Source organism: Penicillium brevicompactum (genome assembly GCF_028827555.1).
Source record: "Penicillium brevicompactum strain IBT 35665 chromosome Unknown utg000001l_segment0_segment0, whole genome shotgun sequence".
In the NCBI taxonomy this organism is placed as follows: domain Eukaryota; kingdom Fungi; phylum Ascomycota; class Eurotiomycetes; order Eurotiales; family Aspergillaceae; genus Penicillium; species Penicillium brevicompactum.
In genome coordinates, this window is record NW_026623203.1 from 6,108,674 (window position 1) to 6,131,963 (window position 23,290).

Sequence of the window (23,290 nt, forward strand, 5' to 3'; positions counted from 1 at the left end):
ATATCTTATTAGAATCTCGTATAAATTTTATATAAATCCTATAAGACTTTCACGTTATTAGATCTAGTATTATAGAAATAGAGGTTTCAAGATTAATATCAGTCTCTAAAAAAAAAATTATATTATTAAGATTATAAAAAGTACTTTTTATATCTCTTATAATTAATTCTTATAAATAAAAACATAATTAAAAAGGAAAATATTAAAATACTATTAGAAATTAATTTAAAAAGATCTAAAAATATAAAGATTAATGATATACTTAAAAATAGATATATATTTGAGATATAAAAATATATTTAATATATATATTGTTTATATTATATCTAAATAATCTTCAATCTTAAAATCTATAGCTTCTTTATAACTATAAGATATTAAAAATAGTTATAACTAATATAAAAGATATACGAGATTAATCCTAAAATAAAAATTAATTAATTTTATACTATTAGTAATAAGAAATCTTAATAATTAATTCTAATAATTGAAATATAATTAAAATATAAGAAAATTATAATATTAAATATAGTTACTCAGCAGTTTTATACAGCTAAAATAGGAAATTACAAGATAAAATATATACAAAACGATATCAACAGGAATACCGTAAATACCACATAACCTTATAATACCAAGACCGAATCCGATACTAGAAATTAGAAAAGTCATACGGTACTTACGGTACTAAGTAACGGTACCAAAATTTCCCAGATACCACATGACTTGTCCAGGCCTAATTATTAAGATTTTTATTAGATTTTTACTAGATTATTAAGGTTTTTACTAGATTTTTAAGATTTTTATTAGATTTTTATTAGAGTCTTTAAATCAGATCTATATATTATAAACTTATTAAACTAATAAAAAATAATATTAGATCTAGTCTATTTGACTACTTATATTCCTAAAATCAACTCTAGATTTTTAATAAATATGATTCTTCTTTTTATATTACTAAATCTAAATACTATTATATTACTATATTATAAAATCAATTTTCAGATTTTCTATTTTTATTCTATAGAGAGAATAATAACTTCTAAACTCTAGATTCTTCTATTAACTAGCTTATTCAAGATCTATAAAAACCTAATTTCTTTTAATTAAATATATCTTTTCTACTATTACTATTCTTAACTTATATTAGCCTTGACTATTAGAAATTATTTATTCTTTATAATAATATAATATATTTAAAATAGATTAATTAATAATTAGAAATAAAGTATAATATAAAGAATAAGATTAATTAAGATTTAATATATTATATAATAATCTAAAATAACTACTATTAAGTTATATATATTATTAAAAAAAAAAAAGATTATATATAAATGTTATAATAAGATTAAAGTATCCCTCCCTAATAAATAGACCCTTTACAAGTAATATTAAAAATATAAAAAAAAAATAAAAAAAATTTTAATAAAAAAAAAAAATTTTAAAATTTTAAATTATATCTATTATCAAGATTTTTTTTTTTTTTTTTTTTTTTTTTTTTTTTTTTTTTATACTCTAGTTATTAAACTTATTAAATATATCTTTTTTATCTAAAAAATAAAAGAAGAATATCTTATAGTTTCTTATTTTAAATTAACTTTCTTTTAATCTTATTAAATATATCTTATTTAAATATCTATTTTATAAAGCTCACTCTATTCTAGCTATTCTATTATTTCTATCTACTAATATAATATATTGCTATCTTAGTATTATTATTAAAGACTAATATTAATATATTTTCTATATACTCTCTAATAATATAAAAATTTCTATTATACTTGATTATTAAATATCTCTATTTTCATAAGTTTTTATAATAATTATTAGTTATTTTATTAACTCTAACTAGATATATCGAGAAATATTTCTTAGATTTAAACTAATATCTAGTTTATATACTAGTTTAAATCTAAATAATACTTTACTTAAAACTCTTTTAGAATATAATATTACTAATTAAATATTTAAATTAATTATAGACAATATATTAAACAATAAGATCTTAGCAACTTCACTTTAATAAATATTATCTAAAGACACTATCATTATCTAAATCCTATATCTTACTTATATTATTTAATTTAATCTAAATTAACTCCTTTTTTAATTTAAAATAAATCTAAAAAATAATTTAACTAAAAGAAAATAGACTAAAAACAAATTAAAATTTGCTTATTAAAATATAAAATAATAATTATATTAAATTTTCTTTATTTTAAATAAAATTTGCTATCTTACTATCTATATTAATAAAAGTCCTTAATAATAAGAAATATTTTATAACCTTTAAATAATAAAGGTTAAAATTATTTTACTCTAAGATATAAAAACTTAATAAAATTTAATATATCTAATATTTTATAAGATAAAATAACTATATTCTATCTTTACTTTATTTTATATAGAGTATAAGATTAAAAAGATACTTCTTAGTAATCAAGAATAATATTAAATTAACTATCTTCTTTATATTACTAAATCTTTTTTTAATTATATAATTTAATTATTAAAGATTTAAAATATTACTATTTATTTTATATTCAAGATTTATAACAAACTATTTATTTATTTTAAAAAATTAATAAGATAGCTTTAAAAAAAACGAGTTATTTAAAAGAAGTAGATATTTAATATATTTAAAACTAGATAGATTAAACTTCATAAATATTACTTCTAAACTAATAATATCTAAAAGTATATATATACTATTAATACTATATTTATATCTATAAATAAGTTTAAATTCTTTTATACTCTATAACAATTTCGTTTTGCTGAAAGGCAGCCATTTTCGGCGTCACCTGCCGCCGAAAAAGGCAGCCTTTCAGCAACCCCCTCCGCCACGCTCCCGCCCCCTCCGACCACGCACCACTCACCGCCCACCGCCTTCTGCCTCACAGCCATTTCGTGCGCGCTTACATCCTGGCCTGGGTTCCCAGGAGGGCTCATCAATCGCTCCACCTGAGGAGGGGAGCCGCCGAAAATGGCTCCTTCAGCACTATGCCAGTTGCATTCCAGCCAGTACCCAACCGCCATGGCTATAAATATCCTCTTCCCAACCGACCATCCATCCTCCGTCCAACACAGTCCTCATTTCGACTCAAGCACCCCTCCAAAGCTCCCCCTCTGTCCTTCTGTCGTTCTTTCCTCTATCCAGCAGTCGTGTCCTCAAACACCTCGAGCTCCGAGATAGTGCCCCTGCACGGTCAACGAGGTATAATAGCCATGCGTCGTCGAAGGTTGCCCACTGCCAGCAACCAGGAAATCACAAGCGAATCTTCATGCACGTCTCCCATCGACACCGACAATGATAGAGCGTTCGAACCCGATTCCACCGAGACTGATCTCACCGAGCCGGAGTGCTCCCCTCCGCCAGCTGGTCGAACGATTCCTCGGAAGAAGCCAAGTCCAAGCCCTGGAACAAAATCGTTACCAGCAGACCTGTCAAATGTGGAACGTGTCCACCAAGCCCGATATCAAGTCCCGGACGATGACACGGATGAGGACCTGGCCCAGGTGCCGGAGGACTACGGCCGATCCAACAAAACAAAGAAGTTGAAACTTCGACTGAAAGAGCGATGGGCTTGGTAAGTGACCGGGATATTGTTGAAAGCTTACAGCGAAGTAATATCAGCTGACCATCATGCCTCATCTCAGGTTCTGCCAAATGAAAGCAATAGAGCCGTCCACCTATCCAAAGTGGGGGAATCCAGAGGATGCACTGCGTGAGGCGTCTCCAAATGAGATGCATCGATTTCTGAACTGGTGTCTGAAGCTGGAGTACAGTCCCGATGGTCGCCGCCAGAAAGGCTATACAAAGGCCAGCGCCCTTGAAGCGGATTGGAAGTACTTCCGAATTTACTACCAGCGAGTTACCAAAACCGAGATGAGTAAAGAGATGGGCGAGGCCGTTCGCACGGTTTGTTTTCGACCTCCCTCCCAATCGTCTGCAGAAGGCTTGCGCTAACGAAGATTAACAGGGCATGAGATACTTGGTGGATAAGCGCGGTCTGGACAAACAACCGCGCGCAAATGTCCCAGTATATATCGAGGATATGATTCCATTCAATGAGACTATCCTTCAAACCCGGGAGAAGCGATTTCACTTGGGGTTTCAGCGGATCATCCTATGCCTATACAATACTCTTGGGTTATTTACCATTAACCGGAAACAGGCAATGCTTGACCTTCAGTTCAAGCATCTACAAATATCGCTCCAGCAGGATCCGCACGGAGGACCTCCCAAGCCGATGATCGAACTCGAGCCCCAGTTTGTTAAAAGCGTCCTGGGCATGTCGAAGCTGTAGGTGGCACCCGAGTCACACTTGTTCGCTACAATCGGACTGGCTGATCGATATTACTTAGCAACACGTTCGCGCTCCCTGAAATTGTCTACGGCGTATCACTTGTCTTCAGCCCGCATGTCCTACTCTTCATCATATTATTTTATGTCCACGCCTTTGAAGCGCCTCACTTAACATCGATGGAAGACCTTCGGAGACTGCTTGTCGAGGGTGGTCGACAGGAAATGCTACTCCCCTTGAAGAAAGAGATGGACAATTACTATGTCTTCCCGAAGGTCGAGGTGATCTGTGGCCAGCCCCGCATTTTATGGGAGACACCCATGAATGGTAGCACACTCGACGCACAGCTCAGGACATCCAGTGAGATACACGGCTTCCTTAATCATTTTTTCTCTCACCAATTCCGATATGGAGGAGGTGATTTACTCGACAAGAGTGGTGAGTGGCCTATACATCCCCAAGTTTTCGCTAGATGGGCAGACTAAGTCTTTTATCTAGGTTTCGTCAGTGAAGCACAGCGTAATGTGATCATGGCCCACGCCACTAGCAGAACGTTTATCAAACACTATCGTCCCCGTCGGCATACTGGCTTACAAGAGATCATGTGCGGCCTCAAGCCAGACGAAGAGTTCTCGAAGGCTGTGACCCGGATGAGCCGTTGGATTGATCGGCGACGACCACGATACCTGAGCGACGCTGATCGGGAATCAGTGGAGAAAGACCCAGAAATGCAATCAGCCATACGCTGGCAAGTCGATTTAGAGACACAGTGCGCTGATCGCTCTCATAACCCAGCATTGCGGGCGATGCTGGAGGACCAGAAGCGTCAAGTCCACAATCTGCGCCGGCGTCTGCAAGACAAACGGCGGAAAGAAGCACGCCGCGATTTCAGTCGGAAACAGGCGGTGATTGACATTGAAAGACAGTTGACTGGTGGGGCTGTCAGTGATGAGCCTGCACGCGAGGTCTTACGGAAGGAGTTCGAAATGCCATCAGAGCAGATTCTTCTTGTGGAGACATTCTTTACATGGCCCACCACCGATTCATTAGAAGATGAGTGGACGCGGCGCAACAAAGCTGTTGCTGCTGGGATACAATATTGCGGCTTTCAAGAGGGTGGCCCCCTTCGGGGCCGACGAAAGCGCTCTGCCCCGTCCGACGATGACGATGCAGTTCCCTCTCCGCCAGCTCGAAAGAGAAAGACCGGTACGACGCCGACTACCTCGTGGGAGGAAGGAATCATCGTTGGCGAGAAAACTATCCCGAATGCAGAGATAACATGCGCATGTTTCCAATGCCCCAAGGCATACTCTGACTATAATGGAGTGAGGAGACATTTCAGGACATCACATTTGAAGGACCGGAAATGTAATTTTTGCGATTTGTCCGTCCTGCACGAGATGCACTTGCGGCGGCATGCTTCTGAGGCCCATGGCCTTCGAACATAAGCGTAGCGTCAGATTCAACTTTTCCGGTTTTAGAGGCCATTGCGCCCTTCTTTTTTTTTTTTTTCTTTTGTTTCTCTGTTTGGACACATTAGGCAGGGCCATGGCTGAGTTGGTGACTATTTTATCAAAGCATACCTTATTCATTGCGATCATTTAGAGCTACCGGAATAGATTTCCATCGTAGTCGTTTCGACCTTTTGATTGATGAGTCATAATGAACTCGGCTGCATTTCTCTTTTACTCATCTCAATATACCTATTTACTTTTCGTGCCTTTCTTCACGCGAGCAAATGACTTTCATGAAATTGTATAGACAAAACTAATCTTTGGTAGTAACAAACTATGTGAAGTCATAAGACCTAAGCGGAACTTTCCCTAGAAAAGCACATTAGTTTTCCCGTCCTCGGTCAAGGATTTTATGCAACCATGATCTCAACAGTCTAATCTACGGAGAATATATCTATTGACAGTCCAAAGATGATTTTGATATGTAGTCTTCTTCCTTACGGAGCCCTTTTCCGTCTGGAGGACTACTTGGAGCAGGTAGTAAAATCACCGCTAGTGCTTCAAGCTACGTACCTTATTGATTGTTTCTATGGCTCTTCAAAGGCGATAAGTATATTTGATTACATGTACCAGCATGGTAACGAAATAAGATCATCCCCACTGTAACCACAAGCTCTGGCAACAAAGTCAAACTCATGATCGTTTCTACAAGTTGGAAGGTCTGACCATTCCTTGCTCAATGTCAGTTGACACTCTCCATTACCGGCTTTCTCATCCCATTCCTTAGCAGTGCTGAACATATACCGAAGCACCGCCCGGCATCCCATCTGCGTCCCAGCGCATCGCAGGTAGTTCTTGGAATCTGGTGGCCATTCGCTCCGATTGTTACAACACCACTCGAGATTTCCTGCGCTTGGAACTCTTTTCGCCTCAAGACACTCCACGGCAGTTCGGAACATATTCACAAAACCTCTTCGCAGTGACTTGTTGGTTTTGAGGTTCTTTCGCACATCGGGATCGAGGTGCTCGATGATGTAGTCGTTGTCTTCTACCCAAAAGCTGCCGTCATCAATTCCTTCCTGCATAAGATCGTACATCACCCCGCCCTGAAGGATCAAAGAGCTCCTCATTCGGGCGGATAGAAGTCCTCCCACGCACCCCCCGCATGTACAACCGTATCGGAGGCATGCTTTATCAAGCCCGAAAGCATCTTGTCCGAACAGTAAGGAAAGACAGGACACTGCGGCGTCGGAGTTTCCTTCAAAGTGATCTGATATGTTTAAGATTCTGCAAAGGCCATATTCTTTCTGTGTTCGAATTCTCTCCAACTTCTCCTGCAATGCTTCGAGCGGGGTGTACCCGTCAATGTCACGAGCAGCCTTCCAGGAGTCGGCGTGGTGGATATTCTCAAGTAGCCACCGCATACTTAGCGGCTTGAGCTCGCAAGCTGTTAGATGTAGAAGCGTGGCTTCAGAGTTCATCACTCGATCCCAGCCAATCTTATCATCGGTATGAGTGATAAAAAAAACCTTGAGTTCTTCGTCCGTCAGAGTGAGAGCTGCATGATGCAGCGGCAATGCGTCACGGAGCTTTTCCATTCTCAGTTTCTCTACCTCAGTAAATTGATCATTCTCATAGATCAGTTGGAGTCTTTCGTTCTCAAGGTCTCCAACATGGCTTCTGCGCGGGTCGAAATCAGAAGCCGCCGCAATGGTACGAGACTGGTGCTGGAGATCAAATGAAAATGCGAAACAGCGAGAGGCTCCGATTCGGCGAAAACCGCAGGATCGCCAGAAGTCAATAGCACCGGATTGATTTTGATCCCGTGTCATCAAGCGTTCTTCTGCGGATTTGCCCACTAACTGCGGTTTGATTTCCGCTGTTAGATATCCAGGACTGACTAGAGTATGTAGAGTCCATGCTCGCTCGAAAGCCTCGTTGGAACCGTAGATAAGATCTGCGTTTTCGCCGTCTGGCTTATCGTCTTGGAAGAAACGTTGGGCCTTTTCCAAAAGTAAAGACACCACTTTTTGTCCCAGCCCTTTTCGGCGTAGTTCAAACGCTGTAACATGAAGCTTTTCGATTAGAAAAAGAGGGCCATAATCAAGCTCGTTTCCCCATACACCAGTTCCTCTTTGCACTGGATGATCTTTGTACTTGGTCTTGACTGTTCCATATCGATCAAAGACATGGAACGCCACATCACACGTTTCCTCGCTGGGCTCTTCCATTCTTTCCCAGAATTCAGAGCGTATGCCCTCTCGATGAATATACCGGGCTAGGGCGTTGGCGACAGTGACACCATCGCAGGTGCATTCGGCGACAAAGTTTTTCATCCACTTAAAGTCGCCCATTTCCTCATCTGTCAAAAAGAGCCGAATCTTCAGCGTTCGTGCCGAGTCACCGGAGGTGGCATACTCGTGCTCCTCAATTTCCTGTTCATAATCCGAATCTTCGATCTCATCTTCGCTATCATTTGCGCTCCACCATCCTTCCTCCTCGGCCTCATCCGATCGACTGTCATCTTCTGTCGACTCATCGTCTTCGAAGTCCATTCCTGGTCGTCAAAGCAATGTTAGCAAGGCTCACATCTCTTAAGAGGGAAAGGAGAGCGCACTGCCTCGCTTGAGGGATACTCGGTCCCTCTCCATCCTCTCCCCATCATTTTCCATCATTGTTATCAGCCTTGCTTACTGGTCTAGTTTGAGCGACACTTTATGTGGTAGGAGAAGAGAGGTAGACCGACGGAGAAAAGAGACAAAAGTGGGGAGGGAAGGTACTACAGTTGTACTTAAATAGGAGGCAGGTGCCTAAGATGACTGACTAAGAATCTCGTAAATTTCCAAGATCATTGGCTTCTCACTCCGATAGGAAGTACCATCACCTGAGCACGGACCAGGATGGGGACGGTTCAGCGGCGGCTCACTGTCCACCATGTGTAGATACCGTTAGGATTCACTTTATGGGTGCTTGAACCTTCGTTAGACTGAGCCAGGCCTAACAGAAAACAATAGAGGTGCACGATCGAACAAAGACTTCTAATAGCCTGGCGTGTTCGACTCGCGAGCTCTCGTTGGCGTAACGCCCTCGTCCTAGTTTGCAAACGACTAGATATGCGGAGGTCCGCTCCACATGCGCGTGACGCCCAAGACTTGCCCCAAGACTTGCGGGTACCAACTGGCAACCGCAATTAATCATTTTTCATAAAGCAACGAAAGGATCGGGGCGATTCTATAACCGGAACTCCTCATAGCTACCTTGTAACATTTATGGCAACCCTCCTACGGCACTCTTCTGAGGGAGGGAACGGAGCGATCCTTTCCCCACCCGCGTGGTTTTGGTGGTGTCTCAGCCGCATGGCTTCTCGGAGTGTACGTCATCGCAGGGGTGTAGGTTCTTTTGGCTGCACCGTGAACAGTGTCGCAGAATGCAGCACAAAAGAAACACAGAGGGGTTCCTCTTGCGACCCGCTTCAGTATGGGTGGTCTGACCTGCAAGTTGCTCAATTGAATAAGGACAAGGTTCATGGTGGTGAGAACCGACGGCTAACGGCAAGCAAACTTGCAGCTGATTAAACAATTGGTTGTCGTAGAAATGTGAGGGTTGAAAGGAAATTAAATAATTCATTTTCTTTTTAAATAACAGAAAGAGGGAGGGTGTTTTTTGATAATCATTGGGTAGACAGCGGTCTCCACTCCAATCAGCGCATTTTTCCTGGTACCTAGGATAACAGGGGAACAAAAAAAATCGTGGTCTATCTCAGGAAATAGCTTGTCTGGAGAAATGACTTGGCTTGGGATAACAGGGAAACAGGAAAACCGTGGTCTCAGTCTTTCCAGCATCCCACGACAGACCTGATCCGAAGATCCGACTAATCGTAATAATACATATCTAGGTACTTATGAAAATCGTGGTTTTTCCCTTGTCCTTGAAATAAGCATAGACCCTGCGAACTATGTACCCCGTCGGTCAGATTCATGCAATGTATAGATATTGAGATAGGGATGGCTCAATGGCAGTCTTGCATAGAAGACAGATCGATAGCATAGGACAAAAGATTAGAGTCACGCTATTATTCGGCCACGTGATTGATGGCTTATCCGTTTTTCTATGTATCTAATTCCACCACTACACCATTGAATGCTGCTGCTCGAGAGTTTCTCAATGAAGAGCATGAAAGACCGATATATATGACACCGTATACCACCACATATTAGGCAAAATTGGAGAACACAACAAAACGTAAGTTCCTTGCGAACAGCAATTATCAAGGTCGTATTTTTATTCCTTTGAATAGTATCGAAATGATTATCAACCTACGTAGTCTGCATATCGCTCTGCGAGTTGAAACCCAGACTAGGTCAAGTGGGTTGTATATATCCAACGGGGCACAGAAAGCTAAATTCCTCAACACAGATCAATCATCTCATTCGCACCTTAATCCAAGGCTCCAACTCCGCAAGAGGTCAGGCTCAATGAAACTACCTAACCATTCAGATCGTAAGATTTGATTCTTTTCGTTTGCAATATGAGCAGCCTGTCATATCACCCAGTTTACCATCACATATACATACATAGCTTCGTCATAGCGGGATCAAAAGTCGATTATCGCCATCTTCGTCGTCTATTTCAGAGAACGAACCCTCCGCTAGAAACCACTCATCATCCTCTTGCATCTTAGCTTCACACGTATACGCGCCGTCTCTGTCAAAACGGTCTTGCGCAAAGTCTTCATTCAAGCCAAATAGCTCCCCTTTGATGCCTCTAGTTTTCAGAGCGTTTTGGCGAACTGAGAAATAGACCTTCGCGACACGATAGGCATAAACAAAATCAGACGAAATTGCATATTCCTTTGCCCAGCTTACCTCTTTGTCATGGTATACTTTCCGTCCAACATTCAGCAAGCCCTGGGCCCCGAATGAAGCGCCAGCATCAAGATAGACGTCAAATTCACGTTTCTTCGTCCGGTCGTTCATATCCATCCCACTGGCTGATGATGCAAGCCGAAAAAGGCACGGTGGGGCCTTCCGATGAAGAAAAGGAGCATATGAAAAATCTTCAGGGGGCAAAAAGGGTACTCGAAAAGGCCAAAAGCCCTTTAAAAGCTCAAAAAAGTCTCTCGACACTTGGATGAAATCCAGAAATATCTCGCTGCACAAGAGCGAAAGGCTCTAAGTGAGATGGCCGAGAAAGTTGTGAGAGAGAGCGGCAATGTTTTGGAATGGCTCTGGTGGTTCTTGGTCTGGCTTGGAATCAGTTCCGCCATAGTCACCGTCTTGGTGGCCGCACTTGCATGAAATATGCTATACTACAATAGGTATACATCGTATCGTGACAATTTACAAGCTTTACATACTGCTTAAGACTGATAATATCTTCAATGGAAATGCGGTGGTTTCCTTCATGCCATATGCTTGACGACGATAACGGTGATTACACGCAGATTTCTGGACGTCTTACAAAACATTATGTGATGGTTGATTGTCTTCCAGCCAGTCGGTATAGCACTACTTCAGCTAGCCACGTTGCCCGAGATTTTGCCAGAAGCCAATATAAGTACTGCTTTACAAGTTAGCCAATGAGATGGTATGTGTTAAAGAGGAAAGCAAAACTCTAATGCCCCGATCGCAGCACCATCTATCATTTGGAGGGTAATGATGGAAATGTCAGTTCCCACCATTTTTAGCTAATAAAATGCTCATAATGGCGAATGGTCTATCATATGACATCTTCCTGTAATGTTGAGGCAATAGTCTAAGTCATCAGCATTCATTCAAATCATCACTCTAAATGAATCGATGAACCACGTGAAGCTGGGCTGAAGGTTTCCATCGAATTTAATGAGAGTAATTCAGCAAAGTTTGCACGACCAGGTGTTTATCTCTGTGAAAGATTAGAAGGATTTCGTTGGGTCCCCAACTCGAAAACGTCTGGTGTAATACTTTTCGGCCATAATTCGGAAAGCTTCCTCCACTGAGTTAGTCAGTTGCAGGTAATTGCCCTCTGGTTCAGCGATAAAGAGATCAACTAAAGTACCCAGCGAGTTATCTTCTCTCCTGTGGCCTCGTTCGTTACCACAAGCTAGGACTGCAACCGGATTGATTTTGCCAATCCAAATCAATATGCAACACATGTCTAGATCAAGTCGTGACACAGCCGCACGCAGGGATTCCCTTTGCCAACACGAAATGTCGGTGTCCCAATTGGTGCTACTTTGCAAAAGCAATGATCTGGCGGCCTCATGCCGCGAGGCCAAAGGGCTCATGATGATTCGCACCAAGGGGACATCTCCTTGATCATCTAATTCATTGATACCCTCTTGGAAATGAGGGATCAAGATTCGGAACATATCTGGGTTGCAGAGTCGTGATGCCAGATGTAAAACGTTTTCACCACGGGAGTTCCGAAAACGAAGGTGGGTTTCAATGCCATTCTCCATTAGAAGATATTCCACAATATCAATGTGGTTTCCCAATACAGCATGTCCGATCGATTGATGCGTCGAGTCATCCAAAGTTGGGTGCTTTTCTTTGAGTTGTGTCTCATGAATCAATTCTTTCCTGAGTTCTCCCTTATTCTGTGCGCTAGTCATCAAACGCTGTACTATGGGCTTACAGCCTGCACCAGCAGCCAAGCACAAGAGCTTGTTTCCCCAGTGTTCCTCGGTCATTTTCTCTGACATTTTGTCGACGAGATCAAATACAAGATCCCAGTCCTGCTCTTCTTTGTGCCATGGCTTGGTGATAAATCGGGCTTTGTCCCACCTTTTGATGATAAGCCGGAAAAGGTCAAAGTTTTGTAGCTGGGCACTGGTCCGGTGATCAAAGAACAGGATCTCGAGTCTTGAAACTTTTCCCCACTGAAGAATCTGATCGGCAGCCCTGGTAGCTGATTCTTGAAGAAAGTTTCCGCCGTCAAAGTTCGACCTCACAAGCATGTCACGCAGAGTGGATTCTGAGCCATAAATCGAAGTGATGCCTAATGGATCGTATAGACTGCTGTCGAATTCAAACCTGGGTGATATCGTGCAACTTGGACGAGAGTTCTGTTGAATCCAGTTGCGAAGTCGAGTGGATCCAGCTTGGCATAATGTTTCGATACTTGCTAGGCTTGAAAGAGATTCAGCCGGCACGCAACCGAAGTGATCCACCCAATGGCATGATGCATAGACAAAGAATTCGCCAAATCCACGATCAACCGGGTCGTACCGCGGCATATCGTCTTCCCAGGTCTCCCACGTGCAGTTTGGGTCATACTCAAGCGACTCTTCGTCGTCACTGGATGACCCAGAAAGCTGAGGCAGTTCCACAAATGCTGCTTGCTCTTCTGAGAACAGGTCAATCTGACCAATTTCATCTAAGAGCAAATACTTCGCGCAAATATCGAGCATGAGTGAATCCGGATTTTCTGAGACATGGTTTGTTTGATCGAGCAACTTTGAGGCCGAGCCTTTCTGATCAGGTTGATTGAATATCCACTCTTTCACAGACTGATGTGTGAGTCGAACTTGAGGCTTTCTGAGTTCATCGTAGTCGAGGGAAGCAATAAATGGATAAATAAGACTCATGACCCTTTGATGATCTGTGCGCTTCGCAAGGGCTTCCAGAGTCTTCACTTCCTGATGTAGGCTAATTTCAACGGCCCAAGCTAGTTCCAGTATGCTCAAAACTCTGCGGCTGGCAGCGAGAATTTTCAGAGCCGTAATGGCAAGTTGCCAGTTTTCATGATCTTCACAAGTCGAACGAGAAAGTATTGAGGTGTAGACGTCCGAAAGCTTTTCAGGAAGGGGTATTTCTTCCAAAAATCTTTCTACCGAAGACTTCTTCGTGAGATGACGCACTTTGATAAGCTCGATTATCATCTTCGTCCATATGGCACTCCCTTGCGCTCGTTGAGAGAGGTTCTCTTTTATAAGCGCCTTGACGTCTGGAGATAAGTTTGGCAGCATTTCAAGTGTTTTCTCAACAATGATCCGATCTCTCCCGGGGCTAGAATCTAGCTCGATCTTGAGCACACCGTCTAGCTGTTCCATGATCTCTTCTTGGGGACGAAAAGATAGAATGATCTTGAGTGCCAAAGTTGTTTCTGATACACACTTCAAAAATTTGAGAAGTCTGTTTCGAGAGTCATAATCGCATTCATCCATGCCATCAATTACAAAAACGACGGGCCGATCGATTGTTTCCAGCATGCTTTGCAGGAAATTTTCCATCGTGGCAGTGTTTAGTGCCGGATCGTAATCAAATTCTTGAGCTTGCTTGTAACGCTCATAAAATGGCTTCTGCAGACCTTCCAGCTGAAATAGAAGAGAGTAGCTCAAAGCAGAGAGTACAGAGGTGGGCTTCCCTGTTTCGTGATCTCGACAATAGTACTGGCATAGGACGGGCCGTGGTAGACGATATTTGTTCCTATGACTCAGTGTTTCTGCAAGGAAGGCCATTGCAACGGATTTACCATGGCCCATGTCACCAAAGATCACCAGCTGCTGAGACTCCGAAGCTTCATACCAGCTTTTAAATTTAGGATTCTCCAGCAAGAATTCGCAGGCTTGGTTAGCTCGGAGTGTCTGCCATTCATTGCAGAGTTGACTTTGCAAGGTGAGCTTGTCAGATTTGAGCCATCGAGCGACTAGAGGCGGTTAAAGAATATACTTAAAATAGATGATACGTGCACTCACAATCGACGCGATATAACACTTTTTGGATATCGCCCAAAATTTCCATGGTCGCTTTTTGTATGACCATTTGAAGTTTATCAGCGCTTGTCAAGAATTCCTGGACAATGGAAGGAAGGCGATCGTTCTCCAAGACCATTCTCATTACCAACTTTGCGCCTTTCCTAGTCAATATTTTCAAGGCGGCGTCGTAGAACTCTAGCACTTTTTGGTACACAGAGACGAGTGCCTGAATATGATTAGAGCCGTTGGATTATGGGACAGGAGAAGTGGAAGACAGGGAACATGTAGATTACCTTGTGAATATCAATTCGATCAACTCTTCGTCCCAATGTATCACACTCGTCAATGTAAGAAATTCGTTCCAACATATCTGCGATTTGTTTGGCAAATTCCAAATCAGCGTTCGCAAACGTAATAGCGATCTGCGTAAAAGGTTTTGAGGGTGTAAGTGACGTTCACTACTGAGCTTGGCATTTCTATTTTAACGAGCTAGGCTTACCGCTGTCACGCTTCTGACAACACCAAAAACCAACGATGCGGTTGGTTCAAGGTTTGCCAATGGACTCGCCAAATCCAATGCTAGCTTGAAGTTGTCGAGGGGTGTTTTCAAGAAACGCAAACGCTGCACACCTCTCAAGAAAGCGGATTCGTGAGTAGCATCCTGTTCAATCTCTTCGAGCAGTTTGAAGAGCATCTCAGCATTCTTCCCAGTTGAAGCAGTAGTTATTTCATCCCCAAGGCTCTCAACTGCTTCTCGATATGCCGCACTCCAAATGTCCGAAGACGGATGCACGCTGCTTATGCTAGCGCTAATCGACAACTGGTCGACTGCCACATGTTGTTCATGGCTCATAAGAGTGTGAGAGCCCGAGGCTTCATTGTTCCCAGTATCAGTCGACTCTTCGGCGATATCATCCCTTCCATTCAGTAGCAAACCATCAGTCGTCGAATTCAGATTTGGTTCTAAACTAAACACCAAATTAGCAGCATTTAAAATGCATGATTGAATACACACTTTCTTCTAAGTGACTGTCCATCTTGAGTATAGCTTGAGGAACGTTGAGATTTGTTTCTCAGTTGATTGTAGCGCCGGCGAGTCCTTTGCCAGAGACCTTCTTTTTCTGTTTCCGTAAACATTGTCGTAGTGATTGAGTTTTGAGTCCATACAATTTCGAAGAAGCAAAGTTTCTCTGTCAATCGAACTAGTCACAATTAGCAAAGCAAACAAAGCAAGCAAACGAAGCAAACGAAGCAAACGAAGCAAAGCGATGACGCAGGGAAGTATGCAAGCAAACACATGCGAGAGAGATGTCAGGTGATGCTTGCAGAGCATGACACTTAGTACTTGGCGAGGACCATGGGGAGCTAAGCAGGCCCCCTATGCAACCGCAATAAGGAAATAGATGAGAATGTTGTCATACACCGCCCGGGTGGTCTAGTGGTATGATTCGCGCTTAGGGTTCACCCAAAGCACAATTGCGCGAGGTCCCCGGTTCAATCCCGGGCTCGGGCCGATATCTTTTTGCTGTTTTTGTACTTGTTCTTTTTTACTCCGTAATTTTTTTTAAAAAAGAAAACTATGTTAGGCTAACCCATTTATACGTAACATAAGATATTATAGTAGGAAGAGCGCGCTGGCAGTCTGACATTGCAGACAAGATGACAAGGGTGCTCAGTACTTGGCGAGGACCATGGGGAGGGAGCTAAGCAGGCCCCCTATGCAACCGGAATAAGGAAATAGATGATGTTCTTCAGAGACGTATCGAATACTTGAATTGTTAAACTATAAGATCTTGAGTAAAAGCTGCCAGAACTAGCCACAGTGGCGCACATGAAATGTGGCACGGTTTCCCAATTACTGTACCTAAGAGCCTTGGAAGCAGATATCTTCCTGAAGATATATCAAGGCGGACAAATATCTACAGCTTAGAATAATAGTAGAGTAAGAAGGATCAATACAGTACCTAGACATTGATACCATGGAAGTGTGTATGGGCAAGTGCTTACTTAGATGGTTATACAGATCAATTGATAGTCTCAGCAATGATTTTAGGGCTTTACCCAATCTTGAACCAATGAATCAATTAACAATACTCACAGAAGGTAAGACAAGGCTCAGGTCTACGCAAAAAGAAGGACCAGAAGAGAAGCGTAGTGATAATTGTGTGTGACTGAGCCATGGGAGCCTATACATGCGCAGCAAAGAGAGACAGAAAGTGACAAAAAGAGTAAGAACCTTGGAAATAGAGGGAAGCCGTACTCTCCAAATAGGAAGCAAGGAAGGGCAGATCTCTTGAACATAAGTATTAGAAAATATGGCGGGTGGCGGGGTCATATACTTTCCCTACTCTCTCTTGCCTCGCTCCACATCTTCTGCTTCCTCGCCCTCTCTGTTCCTTCTCTGTTCACACACTTGCTACTACACATCTCCATAGTATCAATCTCATCATATTGATCTCTTCCTCTGCTCCCATCTAACAACAGGGAAGAAGCAGGAGCCATCTTCCTATTTCTCACCCTCTCACTAATAAAGCTTTCTAGCTTTGAGACTCCTATTTTGAAAATTTGACTCATATAGCTGAAAATTCAGGCCCTTCTAGCAGCCTCTATTGGATATGTTTCCTGGTTTTATCGATGATATGGGAATCCCTCCAGAAAGTTCTCGAAGCACATACCAGCTAGTGATAAATGTTTTGTCTAAATTTGAGAGGGAATACCGATTGCAACAGGGTACTTACGGCGTACACTTTGTACTAGACCAAAAGGCCACATGCCGGAACCAACATTCTGACATGCTCGGAACCACCTTGTATACCACCAACCTGGAACCCTTTTTAGTACCACCAAGACAATGAAGTTGTTGGTTGACCTTGAAAAGGACTTTCACATATGTATATAGTCTTTGATTAGTCGTATCATCAATCTTCAGGCACTAGATTCAGCATTTAGACACAAAAAATATCAAGACATCAATTAATTAAACTTTGGAAAGGCTGCAAAAAGAAATCGGCCCGAGCCCGGGATTGAACCGGGGACCTCGCGCAATTGTGCTTTGGGTGAACCCTAAGCGCGAATCATACCACTAGACCACCCGGGCGGTGTATGACAACATTCTCATCTATTTCCTTATTGCGGTTGCATAGGGGGCCTGCTTAGCTCCCCATGGTCCTCGCCAAGTACTGAGCACTCTTGTCATCTTGTCTGCAATGTCAGACTGCCAGCGCGCTCTTCCTACTATAATATCTTATGTTACGTATAAATGGGTTAGCCTAACATAGTTTTCTTTTTTTAAAAAAATTACGGAGTAAAAAAGAACAAGTACAAAAACAGCAAAAGATATCGGCCCGAGCCCGGGATTGAACCGGGGACCTCGCGCAATTGTGCTTTGGGTGAACCCTAAGCGCGAATCATACCACTAGACCACCCGGGCGATGGATAAGAACGTGCTCGTTTTATGGCTATACAAACATTTTTCATTCTTGCTAATCTTCCAGTACAGTACAGCCCCCCCAAAAAAGAGGTTACCCACTGCCTATTTTCCCACCAAAAATGGCTAGTTTTGACTACTGTATCTTTTGTAACAGGCTATATTATAAAGTTAACTATAATGTAACTACTAAATAAACAAAATTCTTATTTCCCAACGATTAATTATATATATATGTTGAGTAACGACGGGTTTGAAGTGCCAAGGGTAGCCAGAACGTCAATTGTATATATGGGCGCCCATAGTTAACTCCCACCAAAGTCGCTTCCATTAGATTTAAAAATTGGCCACTCCCGAGGTCTGAATAGAAAACTGTATTGAAATATTTGATCTGAATAGTATGAAGATTTACCACATAATTTTGGGTAGATCAGAGGGTCCACGGTTTCCAAGATGGTCAGTTTTGGTGGTAAAACAGGCGATGGGTAAAGACTTTTTGGGAGGGTAGTTTAGCCGATATAACTCGAGTATCTATTCTCCTATTCAGGTCCTATCAACCATCTTACAATTGAACCGACCCTCTAAACCTATTTTAACATCTACTTTCACCAGAAGAACACGTGTTTTGCTACGTCCATTGGCTCGTCCAAGGCACACGAAAGCCAGCAGCTTTGACGTAACTAAAAATCCTCGGGCTAATTGGAGATTCTGTGCTCGGGCTCAGCCTTTTGCAATACCAAAGGTCAAATTTCAAACCTTGGAAGTTGTCCATCATGGTTTTGGTGGGTACGGAGTCAGTGTCCGCCTCCTCTCGGTAACCCATATTACGCACGACCAACTGGTTGTAGCCATTAGATGGAATCGGTAATACTGTCTTTTGTAGTGCTGCAAACTATCAAGTCTCAATGATCTGCCTTTCGATCATAGCGTTGCCTGCCAGGACTTATATGGACTAGTCTAAGTTTATGACGCACTTGGGGATCTACATATAGCGAACGCAGTTCCAAGGAGTGAGTTGGGGGCCCTGGTCTTTTCAAAACTTGCCCTGACACAGCGGAATCCATGGATGGTGCTTGGAATGCGCCCCGATAGACCTGCCTGTGACAAAGTCCTTTGAAAGTATCGAGGAGCGATGCCAACTAAAGCGTCGTATAGATCTACACCAGGGTGTTGATCGATTCATGAGGCCCTTGCACTGTAATCAAGCAGTGAGTCTATGTCCGGAGCAGGTCTGGGGCAAAATCCAAGCCCTATTCCACTGCGCTAGGGCAAAAGACCGGGATTCCAAGACTGGCACTTGGAACTGCGCTCGCTATATATGGGACCAGGTTTGTCACAGTTTAGAATGATCCAACGGTACTTATGCCCAAGGAACAACATGTGGTTCAAGCCGAAGAGTTAGATACATGAAATGAGCGTCCCCCCCCGAGGCTATACATCCAAAATTCTCCGATTCCTGGGATGCCTCTCAATTATATAGGAGGCATCGAGTGTAAATGCAAATCTCGAGGCCCCCGTACACCAGACAGGCTCGACTGTGGCCCCAAAGAGATGCAGGGGCCTAGTATGCATACGTATACATCCACAGGCAAACCTTCCAAGGTTGTTATCACCAGGTTTGGTTACAATATTGCTGGCCGAGTGAACTCAACTATCTACTATGTAGTTCCCGCGAGTTCAGGGAATTAAGCTTTTCATTCGTTCCAAACTATGTTTTTCATCTTCACCCATCTTATGCCTAGTGATGGCATCTCACTGTTGTGGCTGTCCCGTACCCGACCCCCCTTTCCCATACTCCAACACGGTGAAATATTAGAAGGCTCCTCAACCATTATATCGAGACACCATATCTGAAATCAAAAGACATTGAAACTTGAAGGGTTTCTTGATCAACAAAAAAGAATCGGCCCGAGCCCGGGATTGAACCGGGGACCTCGCGCAATTGTGCTTTGGGTGAACCCTAAGCGCGAATCATACCACTAGACCACCCGGGCGATGGATGACAATTAGAGCCATTCAGTATTATCTTGACTCATGTAAAATGCCCCCGGACAGGTAATTTATGCAAAATCTCAAACTCTTCCCATGGTTCAAATGGTACTCTCTAAGTTGATACGTATTTAAACCAGCTGGGTTTTCTTATTGATTTAAAAGGTATCTGTAAGATAAATTTTTTCGGTACCTCTCCTTCATTACCTCAAGCCCCCACCCCTTTTTTTTGGCGCTTAAACCAGCATTTCCTATTGAGGGTTAACTACAGGGTGGGGTAAACCTTTCTTCAGGTATAAACATAGATGTTACACTCTCAAGCTCTGTATCACATCGGGTATCAAGGCTAGATGAGGACTGCCCTCTGTGTGTCGCCCCTCGAACATGGAGAAAGCTCTTCAAGAAGATCTTCCTTATTGAAATGTTTGTTCTGGCTACCCAAATTCTGACGTAGTACTACTTACACGCATTGATAAAATTGATCAAAAAATCATGTATGAGAATGTATTGATTGAGCTAAGAGTAAAAGAAAGGCAAGACCAGAGGACCCGATGAACATAGTGTTGAAGATAAATAGTGGCATTCCGCCAAAATCCCGATCAGGTCACATCGCACGCATCGCCCCCGGACTGTTGAGTGTGTGTGTGTGTGTTGTTCGGACTGTGTATATTCTGTCGGTATAAATCTTTGGGCGCGGCACAAGGTAGCGTGATTGTCCGTATAAAAAGAACCGGACTCTGGAATACCCTCAGGGAGCACTTGGTGCAATTTGCCCACAACAACAAGCTGCCTTGGTCTTTGAATGATGTCTTTCACTCCTTCCCCTTCCATCCAATGTACAAACGAGTTAGCCTTGTAGGCATCTCTGAGCTTATCAGAGGTGGCATAAAGTGATACCTCAACGTCAGTTCGTTTGTAGGTCACACAAAAAGCCAACCGTGATCCATTTTCGGTCGCGCCTGTCTCTTGTGCCCAAACATTTGGATGGCTTTGGCCAATTGGCTTAATTTCAAATTTGACAATCACTTCTTCTGGAGCATTATTGACGGGAATAGTCAGCATAATGCTCGAATGTATCGTTAGATTCAAGTGATTTTGCCTTCGAGTGCCCTTGTATTTGCGGCCCTTCAAGAGATCTTGTCGAGTTTTGTCTCCAATGGTGAAGTCTCGGTCATCAGTATGTGCACGGCGAACTTCCTTTTCCCGTACTACGAAAGGATCCCCAGGGGCAATTGTACAGACGCCTTCGTCATCGAGATAAGCCCCAGAGGCCTCTAAATCTTCTCTTTCAGCAACCTCAGCCTCCCCAACGTCGCATTCCAATGCCGATTCCCTGGATATAGCCTCCTGGATTGAATCAATGGCTGGGTGGTAAAGATCAACTGGCAGCCTCTTACTCAGCTGTTCACAGAGTTCACCGATGGCTTCGAGATGCGCTTTGTCAATATGAAAATTTGGCACATGGCGATCGCTTGATCGATGAAACGAGCTCATAGAGGCTGTCGTAGGGGCATTTTGAACATGACTCGGGGCTACATGCAGCAAGACAAAAACCGAATTTCTAAGACTTCCACCTCCTAGTTCCTGTAGGAGAGTGATATCTTTGTCTTTAACAAATCCTCGACGAGCAAGCCACAGTCGAGTCATAGGATGAAGGTTTTCGAGTGTCAGGCTTTCATGGGCTCCTGTGCGCTCATCCATGATATTCCGTATGGCGCTGGTTAGAACGCATGAGCTATCACCGGCGTAAGGGCGAATTGCGTGAGTTTTGGTGATTGCTGATGTGAAGTGAAGTATCTCCGATATCTTGTGAGTCTTGCGCCATTCATGAGAGATAAATGCATCCGCTGGATTAGGAATCAAAATGTAGACCCTCTGAATTGTCTCGCGGTCGCAATCAAGGAATACAGGAAACTCCCCAGCGTCTAGCTTAAGGCATGTCTCTTGCCGTTTCATGGGCACAACAAAGTTCTGCACTGCATGTCCACACATGAGAACCACGCGTAATCCGCTATGCTGGAGAATCGATTGATTAAACCGAATAAAAGTCTTCTTTTCACTCTCTTGGACCGATCGGAAGGACTGCGACATTTTCGTCAAGTCTCGCAAGATAGGGTTTGCAGCCCAAATTAAAGAATTTGTGGTATTCCATCCACTATCTTGAAGCTGGCTCGCAATCGATATCTTTGTGTTACTCAAGTGGTCCGGCTTTTCTTGCCAGAAATCATCAAGGACAAAACCCACCAGTGCTTCAAGATTTCCGTTCGGAAGAGCCCAGGGAAGGCTGGTTGACCCCAAATCTTCTCTCAACCGTTGCAAAAGCTCAACATTGCTGGAACTTGGATGTGGTAGAGGCTCACTGCCACAGAAAGACTTCTTCAACGAAAGATGCTGAACGGCATCTTGAAAGCGATCATGGAGCTCTGAGGATTTCATCAACGGACGCTGAAAATGAATTTTGGATCTGTCCGCTTGTTTTCCATATTCATACCAAAATCTCGGCCATTTATTGATGTCGGGGTCCGTAGATATCTCCAGGTCTTGGGAAAAGAGTTTCCGTACAGAAGGCACCAAGGAAAGACCCTGCAGAACAGGAGGAATTATGTTTAGCCCAAGATTTGTGTATGGCTTCCCATCCTCTCTTGGCCCGAAGTATTTCTCTAAAGTCTTCCCCGGAAGCGATTCAAAGGCACGACACATCGTCATCTCTAGAACATTCAAAGCCACTGCTCGCAAGGTATTTGATGGTGATGTCTCCTCTGGTATTTCCCAAAGCTTAAGCCAATTTGCTGCTCGATATCCTTGTCCTTGGGCAATGACGAAGTAATGCAGTGTGTTTTGAGATCCACGTAGGATTGCCCGATTGTGTATTCTAATACGATCCGGAGGAGATGTAGATTGGCCCGGGTAGGCACGCCAGTATTCGTGGTTTCTTGAGTCCGTGACAATGTCTAAGTACCCTCCGTGCGGGCACCAGTGCCCGTTCTGATTGGCCTGAACCATGAGAAGACTTTGGAGATGTTAAAGACTAAAATTATCAGGTTTGGCGTCCACATACTCTTCTGTTCGAATCAATCTACCCTCAAGGGTCTTAATGTGAGGGTCAACCCATCCCAAGAGCAGGTCAGCCATCTTCTTTGGTCCCCCGCAATTTGTGATCACAGAATGGTATGGAAGGCGTTGCAAGTAAACATCGGGATCAGTTGCTAATCGTGAGGCCAACTGACAAATGGTGCCGTGAAGGTTCGGGAAGACAACCATTGGAACTATTTCCCAGGATTCCTGTTCGAAATTTAGTATCCAATGGCTCTGTGGGATATCAGGGGATATCATAAGGCTAACTAAAGAGGAATCCTGGGCAGCATCCACAGAAGCGGGGGGTTGGGGCTCTATGCGCCACGGATGTAAAGTTGTTGCTCGTATGTCTGCGAGA

The 23,290-nt window shown here is 42.8% G+C and overlaps 5 protein-coding genes across 5 annotated transcripts; 1 reads left to right on the forward strand and 4 right to left on the reverse strand.

Annotated features, from left to right (window-relative positions):
• Positions 1-3,006: 3,006 nt before the first annotated feature.
• Positions 3,007-5,758, forward strand: N7506_001905 (DUF3435 domain-containing protein; the record flags this gene model as incomplete). Its single annotated transcript, XM_056951201.1, has 5 exons — positions 3,007-3,593; positions 3,664-3,925; positions 3,987-4,309; positions 4,372-4,748; positions 4,809-5,758. 5 exons carry the CDS (start codon positions 3,007-3,009, stop codon positions 5,756-5,758), a joined length of 2,499 nt encoding a protein of 832 aa, XP_056817116.1.
• A 626-nt stretch (positions 5,759-6,384) lies between these two features.
• N7506_001906 (zinc knuckle transcription factor) lies at positions 6,385-8,436 on the reverse strand (the record flags this gene model as incomplete). The annotated part of the gene is made up of 2 exons (XM_056951202.1): positions 6,385-8,321; positions 8,382-8,436. 2 exons carry the CDS (start codon positions 8,434-8,436, stop codon positions 6,385-6,387), a joined length of 1,992 nt encoding a protein of 663 aa, XP_056817117.1.
• Positions 8,437-10,347: 1,911 nt separating this feature from the next.
• N7506_001907 (uncharacterized protein) lies at positions 10,348-10,746 on the reverse strand (the record flags this gene model as incomplete). Its single annotated transcript, XM_056951203.1, has 1 exon — positions 10,348-10,746. One exon carries the CDS (start codon positions 10,744-10,746, stop codon positions 10,348-10,350), a length of 399 nt encoding a protein of 132 aa, XP_056817118.1.
• Positions 10,747-11,657: 911 nt separating this feature from the next.
• On the reverse strand, positions 11,658-15,478 carry N7506_001908 (ankyrin repeat domain-containing protein; the record flags this gene model as incomplete). The annotated part of the gene is made up of 5 exons (XM_056951204.1): positions 11,658-14,392; positions 14,442-14,667; positions 14,735-14,863; positions 14,941-15,404; positions 15,457-15,478. The coding sequence occupies 5 exons, from the start codon at positions 15,476-15,478 to the stop codon at positions 11,658-11,660; spliced, it is 3,576 nt and encodes a 1,191-aa protein (XP_056817119.1).
• A 4,978-nt stretch (positions 15,479-20,456) lies between these two features.
• Positions 20,457-23,118, reverse strand: N7506_001909 (uncharacterized protein; the record flags this gene model as incomplete). Its single annotated transcript, XM_056951205.1, has 3 exons — positions 20,457-20,486; positions 20,698-22,867; positions 22,916-23,118. The coding sequence occupies 3 exons, from the start codon at positions 23,116-23,118 to the stop codon at positions 20,457-20,459; spliced, it is 2,403 nt and encodes an 800-aa protein (XP_056817120.1).
• Between the last annotated feature and the right edge of the window lie 172 nt (positions 23,119-23,290).